The sequence below is a fragment of the Crotalus tigris genome, unplaced genomic scaffold (assembly GCF_016545835.1).
Source record: "Crotalus tigris isolate CLP2741 ecotype Arizona unplaced genomic scaffold, ASM1654583v1 scf7180000017899.1852299, whole genome shotgun sequence".
Taxonomy (NCBI): Eukaryota; Metazoa; Chordata; class Lepidosauria; order Squamata; family Viperidae; genus Crotalus; species Crotalus tigris.
The window spans coordinates 1,148,283-1,160,667 of NW_024096711.1; the positions used below are offsets into that span (position 1 = coordinate 1,148,283).

The following is a 12,385-nucleotide window of genomic DNA, read 5'->3' on the forward strand; positions in this document are numbered from 1 at the left end:
CTGTCAGAAATGGTGTGTGTAGGGACTCCTGCTTGAGCAGGGGCTTAGATTGATGACCTACAAGGTCCCTTCCAACTCTGTTATTCTAATTCTAATTCAATTCATCTCTTTTTTTCTAATCTGGCCATTCTGTCTCAAAGATACCCATAGGGTGCTTTTAATTCTTGCCTGCTAAGCAAGCAAGAATTAAAGGTGGATGTTTTTGTGGTCTGATAGTGTGAATCCCTTGTTGAAGGAAGCTGGGGCACAATTCTAAACTATTAAGTCTTTTAAAAGGCACCTAGTGAAGCACACTCCACACATTGAGAAATGACGCAAAAAAACCACATCAGGAGGGAGAGGGAGAGGAAAAGCACTCAATCTATCTCCCTACCCCCTCCCTTCACCCATAGCAGGTAGCAGAAAGCCACGGCAAGGACAGAAAAGGGGCGCTTGTATACATCGGATGTGGTGGAACAGACTAATGAAATCCACGCACCTTCTAGACTTTATCCCACTGATGTTGGTGGAGATGTGGGGTGAGTAATTTTACAAGGCTACGCTATCTGCACAAGTTCAACTCTCAGCAGAGAGTAGAAATCACTTAGAAACTTTTATAAGGCCCCAATTGCTAAGCTTGAGCTCCAGCCCTTTCAATCTAATTAGACAAAGGCAAGACTGATACTCTTCTTGGGGTCAATTTTTTTTGAGCTAGGGGCGTATGAAGGGCTTTCAATACTTGGGGGAAGGGAAAAAACTAAAGAATCACTGAATTCTTTCATCTGGAAACTTTTAGACCCGTCCCATTCCTGGGAGGGTTGCATGCAGTGTTCCCATATCTTCTTGCTTCCTCTGGCAAGAAATTTGGGTTGGCTGTGCAAAGCCCAGGAATTCCATTATCGATTCTGTGCAAGGCCCTTTGTCTCATAGGTTCTGCTCTGTCATCGATTCCTTCCCTCACAGTAGTGGGCTTGGGGGCGGGGGCGGGGGAAGCTGGAGTTGGAGTTTTCACTACACCTTTCCTATCTTTGATATTCCTTTCTGTGGCAAAGTGCCTGTTAAATTCCCCAGTACTTGATTTAAAGTGTTCCATTTTTAAGAAGGCTACAATTAAATTTTCCATGTGCATAAAGAGTTTTAAATGGCTGGACAGTTGCTGCTCCTATCTATATTTTTTTCACAAACTTGGTGGGCTAGCTTGCTAATGACCTCCATTATTTTGCTACCTGTTTTAAACTATGTTTTCATTGCTAATATTTTATAAATTGCTGAGAACTTTCAATAACCAGCTCTAGCAAAAAAAAAATTGGATAAACATGAGGCGCATATATTTATAGAGAGGCTTCTTCAGGGCCCCGTGAATGAATGTAATGCCTCTGAGATTGCTCTGCTTTTGTGGGGTCAATAATGGGCTAAAAACGTCAGAATCTCAGCTTGGGCACATGTAGCTAGTCCTCACCTTGCAACCTTTCATTTAGTGATTGTTTCAAGTTACAACAGCACTGAAAAAGGTCGCTTATGATAGGTCCTCATATGCCGTCATAATATCCCCATGGCCACATGATCAAAATTTGGACGTTTGGCAACCAGCATGTATTTACTATAGTTATAGCATCCTGGCCTCATGTGATCACTATTTGTGACCTTCTCAGCCAAGCAAAGTCAATGGGAGAAGCCGGATTTACTTAAGGACTGTGTCAAGGACTAGCTATATTATATTTCTAAAAACTATGAACATTTTTGAAGATTTGAAAAATTCCACTTTCTAGGTGAAAGAAATCTAGGTTCCAATATAAAAGCACAAGCCAACCTAGTCAATCTAGCCAAAGAAGGAAGATTGATGTGAAAACACAAGTTAATACAGGATATAATCTATGTGAGTGCTGCAGACCTACCCACCATATAACTGCAGCCATTAAACTGAGCTGTAATTAAATATGTATATAGTCTGGGTAGAGATTTGTTGCTGAATTCTTGGTACTTATTTGTACCAAGTGTTGATTCATTTTGAACTATATAAACCTGTCTTCCTGTTAATATATCCACTTACCTGGTCATTAATCAATGCCTCCTTATCTGTTCACACCCTCATTATATTTTAATTAACTAGAGATCATGAATTGTGTCTGCTGAAAATTGGCAGGACTAGCAGAGAATCAGTATTTCAGCAGAAGGCTGCACCAGTCACTCAAGCTACCCAGCGAATATAATTATTGTAAATAAAAAAGAAAAATTACCTGCAGTACTGAAGATAGAAGGGTGATCTTAGGTTACAACTGGAAAACCAGAATAAGGAAATCGAGTCAGTTCTTTAATTAATTGCAGTGGGAGGGGGAAAGGCAAAGTAGGATGTTTTTTTCAGTTCTAATCTAAGCAAACTGATTCCACTAAATGTCCTGCAAAAAGTGAATCTATACGGCAATACACTTGCCATGGTTTACATTTAATGCTATTCCTTCCCTTCTCTTCCCTTCCCTTCCCTCTTTCCTATTCTATTCTATTCTATTCTATTCTATTCTATTCTATTCTATTCTATCCTATCCTACCCTATCCTATCCTCCCCTTCCCCCTTTCCTTTCATGCCAATGCAGGCACAATTCCACAACTATGGAATACACATGTTTTATATATGGAATATAACTATATCTTGAAAAGATTATCTGATATACTGATCTTATCCGAAGTCACAACATAAATTGAATGAGAAAACTACTGTTACTCATAGTAATGTGTTTTTAAGGTAAAACAAACTTAACTTCTAATTCCTGTTGGACACAAGAGGACCAAATCAGGACAGTAGCTCATGTTAGAGATTGTAACATAAATACATACATACATACATACATACATACATACACACACACACACACACACACGTTTGTTTGTTTGTTTATAAAATTTATAGAACTGCCCATCTCACACGGTGACTCTGGGCAACATATAACAATCTAAAACAATAAATATATAAAAACAATAAAAGCAATTATTACTGTCAGATATTACAGATGGATACCAAAAATTCATGTTCAAACTCAGAGTTTTGTTTTCAATTCATATCACTGCCTAGTTCGTCCTACTTCAGCACAAAAATAAGAATCTTTCCATAATGTGCTGTTGTTCTGGTATCCTATAATTCTCTACAAATAAACTAATGTGTTTGGGAATACCATATGTTGATTTTTGCATCTTTGCTTTGTCATGAGGCTAAATATTCCTGTTTTCTTTACCGGGTAAAACGTCTTATGATTGTATTTAAAATGGATGATTACACTAAAAATGTGAAGCATTTTCGTGCTGAACATTATGCTTCAATTATTATTTAAAATAATAAATTTAAAGTAATTACTTTTTGAGCTCCCTATCCTTGAATATGTTTTTTAAAAATCCCTCTTCATTATATATATATACTGCTCACAAAAATAAAGGGAACACAAAGGTATAGGATCCTATACGTTTGTGTTCCCTTTATTTTTTTGAGCAGTATATATATATATAAACCATTTCCATTGCAGCTGCTGGTTGTTGCTGTTGTTTTGTAAACGCAGAAAATTTGCCCTACTTCACTAAGGAGCCAACAGATTCTAAAATATATGACATGTTTATTTTCTTAGAGAATTTTTATGTTTATATCGAAAAGATATATATTTATCACACCATTTATCACATTCTTTGGGAACACAGTTTTATATAAATAGAAACTCAGATAGTGTGATTCTATCTTTCTAAAATTTACATTAGCTGATGATCTTTACTGCAAAAACATAAAAGCAGATATTTTTTTTTACAATATATACCACTATAATTGCGGAATGCATACCTAATTTGTAAAACTTCCTCTTATTCCCACCCATATGATGTCTCTGAAAACGTTTTAAAAATACTATAGAAATTATAGCACATAAAGAAAGTTTTGAAAATGGAAAGTGGTTTGTTTCTTTGCTATGCTTAATTTTGGTGACGCTTATGCAGCATCATTATTTGTATTTCTTTTTAAAATGTCTCATTTATTTTTTTACATAATACTTGAGGCTATCAAAACCTGATAAATCTATAACTTAGACAAATAAATGAAATGTATTTTTCTGGGTGCATGAATAGGCATTGTGTGGCTTGAATCTGCCCAGATTTTTTAAAATCAAATTTAGATTATGAGAAAATATACAGGAAACTCACCTTGGCCAAAGACACTGAATTCTATAGAAAATGTAACTTTGGATAGAATTATCTATTCTATTATAAATTCTATAGAAAATGTAACTTTGGATAGAATTATCTATTCTATTATATGGTTTTAAATGTAAAAATGCTCAACAAATGCTGTCACAGCGAAAACACTAAACCCTTTCCGTGCTAGTTGGCACTCTCAACACCTCTCCTTGCCTGCCTCTTTTTTTCCATAAAATTTGAAGTGATTGCCTACAACTGAAAGGGAAGAAAAGCATTTGTGTGTTGGTTGTAGAGGCGATGCAGCATGTATGTCTATAGAAATTCTCAATCATCCTGGTCATGGTTGTCCCAAAAGTGTTTTTTTCCAAAGGGCAACTGGACTTTCTCATTCTTTTCTTTGAAAACGTTTCACTTCTCGTCCAAGAAGCTTCTTCGGTTCTTCAGAGGAAAAAAAACCCCAAGAAAGTCCAGATGCCTTTTGGACAAAAAGCATCTTTGGGATACAGCATGAAGAACTAGTCACAAGTATTCTCTCTGTCTCTCTCCCTCCCTCCCCCTCCCCCTCTCCCTCTCTCATTTTGGGTTTGTTTAACTTTTCTTTAGAAAAAGAGATTGCATTAAAGCTCTTTTAAGCTCCAACATTCAGTCATTTTTAACTGAATGAGAGCACTCTGAATGCTGTGGTCTTAGCTATGCCAGCTGTAGATGAAAGGCAGTCTTGTATAGGGTCCTCAGTACTTATAAACAACAGCATATTGAACAAATTAAATTAAAAAGGAAAATGCTACAATGAGTAATGTCAGTCAAGCATGCACATACTAGCCCAGACCATAGAGCAAGGCCTCAGCAGAGGGGACAGTAATGATAAAGCAGATGCAGACAGATGATGGGGAGCAAACAAGTGGTGTGTCCACAGAGAACTCAGAATGGCAGCGGCAATTGCACAATTGGAGCACTGCTCCATTTCATATGAGTGATGTGCCATATGAGGAAAAAAGAAAGCTGAGTTTTGATTGTGTAATCATGGCTGCCATGTAGATCTTTTGGGGCCGCCACTATAGATACCCCAGCAGACAGATCTAGCTCTGGGCCAATGTGTGCATGCTTCACTGACATTATTCATTGCAGCACTTTTCCTTGTAATTTAATATAGATATAATGTAATTGATAGATGGAACAAGTGACCAAGAAAGTGTGTAGATTTTATTCTTTTCACTTTAAAGTTATAGCATCCTTTTTAAGCACCAGCAATAGCAATAGTGATGCTTTTCCCCAGGAAATATATTTAGAGTCAGAATTCAGAAACCAAAGTTATAGGCTTGCTTTAATAAATATGGAATCACACAGGTGCAGAGCTGGCAAACATTCGCTAGCTTATTTATTTCCCTATTATACCAGAAATGCAGAAACACCTGTACAATAGAGCATAGAATGGGAGAGAAAGGGAGCAGTAATAAAGATGAACAACTAAGGCCCCACCAAATCAGTAAGTCCAAGATTTGAATGCACTTAGCTCTACCACTGAAGGACCATGGATTTCTTACTGTATTTAAGGTGAGAACATTATGAGATCCCCAGGTCAGGTCAGAACGATGACTCCGGGGATAGGGTAACTTAATTTTTCAACCTCCACCAGAATTTTCCCATTTTCTCATAAATAGAATTTCCCCATTCCATTTTTGGGTTCCTTTTGCAAGCTCTAAAACTATTTGGGAGAGGAATTGAATCTGGAGAAATAGCAAAAGGATCAAAACCCATCTTTTGTGGCATGTTCATTTTAATATAAATAGCAGGAGTCTCCAGGTTCAATTATATTTTTTTAAAAAATGTGCCACTCACAAGATAGCTGAAGCTAAAGCTCACGCTATTCCATGAAAAGTGACCCAGATTTAATTAACTTTCTTTTTTTTTTTTTTTTTGGTTAAAAACTTGATCATTCTGAAAATCGGTGCATGCAGTAGATTTCCAGGTCACATCAGCCATGCATTAAAAGTTCTTAGCAGTCTTCTAAAAATAATGCTTTTATTTGTTGTTAATTTTACCTCAACATTAATATGGGAACTAATTATATTATTCAGTGTGTTGGATTAAAACTTTGTATGCCCAGAATTCTATCCAATTCCAATTCCAATTCCTTTCTGTATACACTTCCTTCCTTCATCTATGTATTTTGAACATACTTTTTAAAAACATATTTAAATGCCTGCTTACTTCCTGAAAAAGAAAACCTTAAGCAGTTTTATAAAATTAAAATCACAGAAGCATATGAACTTTAAAGAAGCAGATGAAAAATACCAATGATGCTCAGGGTTTCAGTTGCCCAATAGAATTAAAAGCTTTTTGCATTTTAACTGAAAGAACAAGCTGGATGCAGGCTAGTTTCTAATAGTGGATGTCCAGCCTAGTGGAACATTAGTAGGCCAATGATCTCATGAGGAGAGGTTATATATGGTGTCAGAATTCTGGCTGAGGATTATGGTAGTTGAAGTTCAACTCACTGATGAGCATCAGGTTGGGGAAAACCATTCAGAATATGACTCTCTGTGCAACAGTCTGATTGAATCAGCTTTGGGGATCACCAGGACTTTATAGTTTCAGACACATGGAACCACCAAGTTATGCCAACACATGGATGCTTATTGGGAGACAGAGTCAACCCAAATTTCCCCGTGTGATAGAGGCCTTTGCAAACCATGTTTGTTACATTAGCACTTTACATGTTTCTGTAAAGTGTTTGAAACCACTTGTTTCAAATGGGTATGTATTTTGTAATTCATATATTTGTTCTGTATTATTGTGGCATGCTACAGGTGGGACAAAAACCACTTTGGGGTGTTTGAAACCACTTGTTTCAAATGGGTATGTATTTTGTAATTCATATATTTGTTCTGTATTATTGTGGCATGCTACAGGTGGGACAATAATTTATTTTTAAGCTACAGAAAAAGCAAGACAAGTAAATAGAATTGTAATTAAGTATGGCTCTTTTTTTAACATTGTATTGTCATTATTTTTGTTTATTCTTTTTTTTTTGGGGGGGAGGTTATATATTGCCCAGAGTCACTTTGGATTGAGAGCCCTACAAATCAAATCAAATCAATAAATCAATCAATCAATAGTGAGTAATAGGGAGAGAATACCTGAAGAAAATAAAAGCCATCTCAGTGAAATCTAATTTGAACTCTTCATAAGAGCATTCATTGTGATTTTCTTATGCCATTTTCTCTGTGCCCTGAAAACTCCCCTTAATCAAAGTATTCTTTCAAAAAAAGGTAACCATTTGAAACCGGAGTAAGTGAAACAGAACAAATAGCGTGATTTACATCTTCACGTAACCTCTTCCGCATATTACACTATGAATCAACAAAAATACTGCAAGCTTCATCTTTGATTTGCACATTTCTTATTAATTTTAGTAGAAGCATTATTGTTCTCATGTAATAGGGTTTTCATATACAAAATTTAAAATTCTTTTTGCTAAACTCAAGTGTACCATAAAACTGGTATTGATCAGAATGCCTTTTTGCATTTCAGGAGTCCCTTCTTTACTATTTTTTCCCCACATTTTTAAAGAACAGGTACTAAGAATTTGCTAAGAAAATCATTGCTGGAAATATTCCTTCAGTGGCCCAAATGCTCATTTGTTTTACAAATACCTCTTTGCCTCATTCTGCTCTATAACAAAGCTTTGTTCATTTTCAGAGATAATAGCAGGAATAGGGGTTTCATATGAAGTGCTGTCATTGTTACTTGTCAAGAGTTTAGCGTTTTACAAACCCTACCAATTAAAGTATTTGACTGGTGGGGTCCAGGAAGAGCACGTTCTCTGCTCCCATCCTTTGGAATATTCTGCCCCCAGAGGTGAAGCGAGCCCCACTCTCCTGGCCTTTCAGAAATATCTGGAGACCTGGATCTGCTTACTTGCTTGAGGCTTGCAGAGGAGAATGCAACCTTGGAAATTGTTTAGTGCCTTCACTGTCATCCTCCCACTTTTTAACTTGAATCATTCTGTTCCAGTTTTAACTGCCTCCTAGTGGAACATAATATTTATATGGTTTCTGTGTTTTAAACTACACACTGCCCAGAGTCACAATGTGAGCGAGATGGGCAAATTCCAAATTTGATATATAAATGGATAAATATCTATGTAAATTTTTAGGCAGTGATAACCGACTTGCTAACAATGGCGCGGGAGAGCCCAATATGATACGAGTGGTCCACCTAAAAATTAACAGGTTCTGAACCGAATCCTTCCAAATAACCCACTTGCTCAATTCATATACCATGTCAATCCTTGAGGGTAAGTAAGGTCAAGAAACCGAAGAAGCCAAGGAATGTTCTTTATTGGTGAAATGGAGACCATGAACATCTTATAAAGGATTTCAAATGATTCCTTCTGACGCTTCTCCTTGTCACGAGTGAGCTGCTGTTTCTTCTCCCTTAATGGTGCATTGCTCTCTTCTCCCTTCCAAAGGCCACATTGTTATGTATCAGCCAAAGGATTTTGCAGCATATACCCCTAGGATTTTTCACTGTAAATCCTCAGATTCCTGAAAACATACTCTTCAGAATAGATGTATCTTTCAAAGCAGTGTGCAAGGGCCGGCCCTATTATTATACAGAGTGCAACCTTCATCTCAAGTAGTGGATAACCCAAGTAGTGGATAACCCAAGGGAGTAAAGTTTTGAGGGAGAGTGCAGTGTACCACATGTCCTAAACTGCCTAAGCTCACTTGCTGCCTTCAGGTGTAGTAGGACCCTCTCCATTTTTTAAAAAAATCAACTCTCAATCAAGAATCTCTGATCTTTGGTCGAGGCAACAAAATATTTCAGGCTAGCTTTAGCAAAGTGCAGAAGTATTCAATTTTGAATAGCTCTGTGGATGTCTCCTATGTGCACAGAACTAATTTTGACATACATGGCTTTTGGATCTCATCTACATGTCTCATTGTCTCATCCCTCTAGCCACAGCATGAAGATGCTACATGACCTCTTTTTAAAATAAATGTCTTCCTATTGTTTCCCTTTATCTAGGTGTATCTCATCTGTTTGGGTAATTCTGGGAGTTAAGCCGCCAAGGTTGAGAAACACTACTTTATCTCATCCCAAACTATAGCTGAGGCAGCTTAAAGTTTTAAAGTAGCGTTCCTATTCTTTTCCCAATATTCTTTGTGCCATGGATATGATCCATGATGCACAGCTAGAAGCTAGATCCTATTGGCCACTTTAGGCTTCTGCAGGCATGCCCTCCTCTCTCCTGTTGCTAGTACAGCTCTCCATGGCCATTTTGTCCTGGACTATGATGTCGGCAAAGATACCTGCCCACTGTTTCCTCAGAAACCACAGTTCAGGTAGTATGTGGGCTCTTTATATACAAGGGTTTATTGTAGCTTTCATTTGAAGAGCAGTAGATCTGTATTTTAAAAAGAGGCTCTGTCAAAAGAAAGTGCTAGACAGCACTGTAGTCTTGTACTGCGAAGAAGACCAATTTAATAAGAATGAGAGCTAGGTTCTGCCAGCTTTTTGGGGGGGGTTACCTCTGTCATAGATATATGCAATTTCCACAGCTTCTGTCAGCAGTGAGCTTTACTTGGTCGTGTTTTTAAAATATCTTTATTTAATGGGATAGGGATTTGAGCTACTCCTACATAATTTTGCATAATTCTGAGTGTGGCTGCAAGGTCACAACTGCAATTATTATCCATTTGGCCATTTGCTACTAGCATGTACTTGGTCCCTTACTCACAGTAAACCACAAACAGAAACATTCAGAAATGTCTTTGTTATGCGGTAGTCATTCCTGTCAATGGAAATAACTATTGTACAGAATTTCACAAGTGCAATTCTGCACGTCAACAGACAATGGACCCACTGCTGAAGAATTTCATGCAGCTGCATTTCTTTTACATTTATAATATTTTTATTGGTTCGCCGGAAGTAATAAGATGAGGGAGGGATACTGGAGGAGGCAATGTTTCCCATATCTCCTACTCCACCCAAACTTTCCTCCATTAGAATGAGCTAGTGTCAAGCCCTTTGAGGCTGGCTATTCTAGAATGTTGTCCAGAGCAGGAAACAGATTCTACAAGTTTGAGGTAGTTTCTTTGAGGTCATATACTTGACTCTATATTGCAGGGGTGTCAAACTCGCAACGTTACATGATGTGTTGTGATGTATCACGTCTTTTTTTCCATTGCTAGCAATGGAGTGGGCACGGTTTCGGCATGATGCATCTGGCCTGCAAGCCGGTAGTTTGACACCCCTGCTATACTGCAAACTCAGGGAACAAGAATTACTTGGATGTTTGGAGTGATATTTAATGCTCGTAGGCAAATAGAGCAGACTTCAAAGGAACTCCCTGATATAATAGGTCTTCTAGGAGAACTCTTTGCTTCATTCTGCACATTCTGTCATATGCCTATGATCTATCTGTTGGGTCATTTTTGGACAAAGGACACATTTAATGCTCTTTTAAAAATGCACCAGAGTCATATTTAGAACAGAATAAGGAACAGCCATAAAGGCAAATAATGGGTATATAATTAGTCCAGGCTTGTACCTGCATTCATCCAACTACCCCTGTCACACATTAAGGAGAGTGTTTGCTGGATGCATTTTCCACTGGGAGGTGATGTGGACGGAAGTATAAACCAAGTTGAGTGGTTCTAACCTATTACACCCCTTAAATTGTTCTGCATTAAAAATTAAGGACAGGGCCATTTGTGAGCCTCTTTACTTAGGCAGAATAGAACTCAATTGACAGTACATTTCATGCTAATATATTTTCATGTCAATTCAAGGATTAGAAAAAAGCACATTAATAGAGCTATTATGAAGCAAAGCAATGAGTGATGAGCTTTGGGAATGGGTTCTTTCAATCATCATGTTATAACAGAGCCTAAGAAAAGCAGTATCACAGTTTTCCAGAAGTGGCATTTATCCTGTAATATGTGAAGTAAACCCTGGATGGATTTGGCCTGGATGGACACCATTCAGTAGAACTTGGAATTTAGCCAGTGATGTTCTGTGGAAGAAATGGCAAAAAAGTGGAGCCAATGCAGACTAAAGAGCTAGCAAAGGGAGCAGTTCTTCAATAATTCCTCTCTGGACAAGAGGGAACTTGAGATCTCCCACAGGTGTTCCAGACAGCTGCTCCAGACGAGGAGACTGCAAGATAATAATCTCTAGTGGGTTTTTAGCCCAAGGAGATCAGGAGAATCTTGCTCAAACTGTGGTTGGCCCCTTTAAGAGGACACTAAGTCTGCATAATTCCTTTTTTAATCATTTTTGGAAATTGCTTGTCAGCTGCTTCCCAACTATTAGGAACCTTTGGATCAACAAATTTTTACAGCACCAGGTGAGTTTTCTTCAATTCTTAATGAAATAAATTTTAAATACAAGATTAAGGACATTAAAAATGGAATAAATGGGCAAAGGGCAATTAAAAGTTTGATTTTAGAAAGTTACTAATGGCCCAAGGGTCCAGATAAATTTGCAATAAAATGTTGGAATTAATTATAAAGGATCCTTCCCATGGGAAATTTGGTTTAAATTCCTTTTCAAAAAGGTAATACAGATAGTCAACTTGCAACCACAATAAGACTAGAAAATTCATCATTAAGTGGTACAATCATTAAATGAGGCATCACATGACCCACCCAATATTATGACCTTTTATGTCATAGTCATTAAGCAAATCACCATGGCCATTAAGCAAGATATCATGTGACTGTGACTTAAGACTTTCCTTGCTGGCTTTCTTATTGACAGAAGCCACCTGGGGAGGTTATAAATAATGATCACATGACCAAAAGATGCTTTGACTATTAGAAATGCACAACAGTTGCCAAACATCTGAATCGTGATAATGTGATCATGGGGACTCTACAAAATAAGTGCAAGGACTGATTATAAGTCACTTTTTTCAATGCCATTGTAATTTTGAACGGTTACCAAACTAATGGATATTAAGCAAGGACCATCCATAATATAACACTTCAAAAAATTGGACATTTGGGGGAAGTAGAAAGAACTAAAGATTATAATTAAAGGAGAAGAACACTCAGACTCAGCTCACAATTACAAAATGAAGCAAAATATGTTAACATTGAACATACTGAAGGATAGTTTTAAACAATGAATCCAGAAGTTAATTTTAAGAATGTCTGCCTCTATAGATAGATAGACCGTGTCTGACAGATGCTATGAAAGAAGAACAAGTTTAACCTGACAAGACTGA

At 37.3% G+C, this 12,385-nt stretch overlaps 1 protein-coding gene across 2 annotated transcripts in view; it reads left to right on the forward strand.

Annotated features, from left to right (window-relative positions):
- The first annotated feature begins 401 nt into the window (after positions 1-401).
- CD5 (CD5 molecule) overlaps positions 402-12,385 on the forward strand; it is a 33,537-nt gene continuing 21,553 nt past the window's right edge. For both annotated transcript variants that reach the window (XM_039344262.1, XM_039344263.1), the window contains exon 1: positions 402-518. In XM_039344262.1, coding sequence (XP_039200196.1) covers positions 446-518 — 73 coding nt within the window. In that variant the 5' untranslated portion in view covers positions 402-445. The remainder of the gene's footprint in view (positions 519-12,385) is intronic.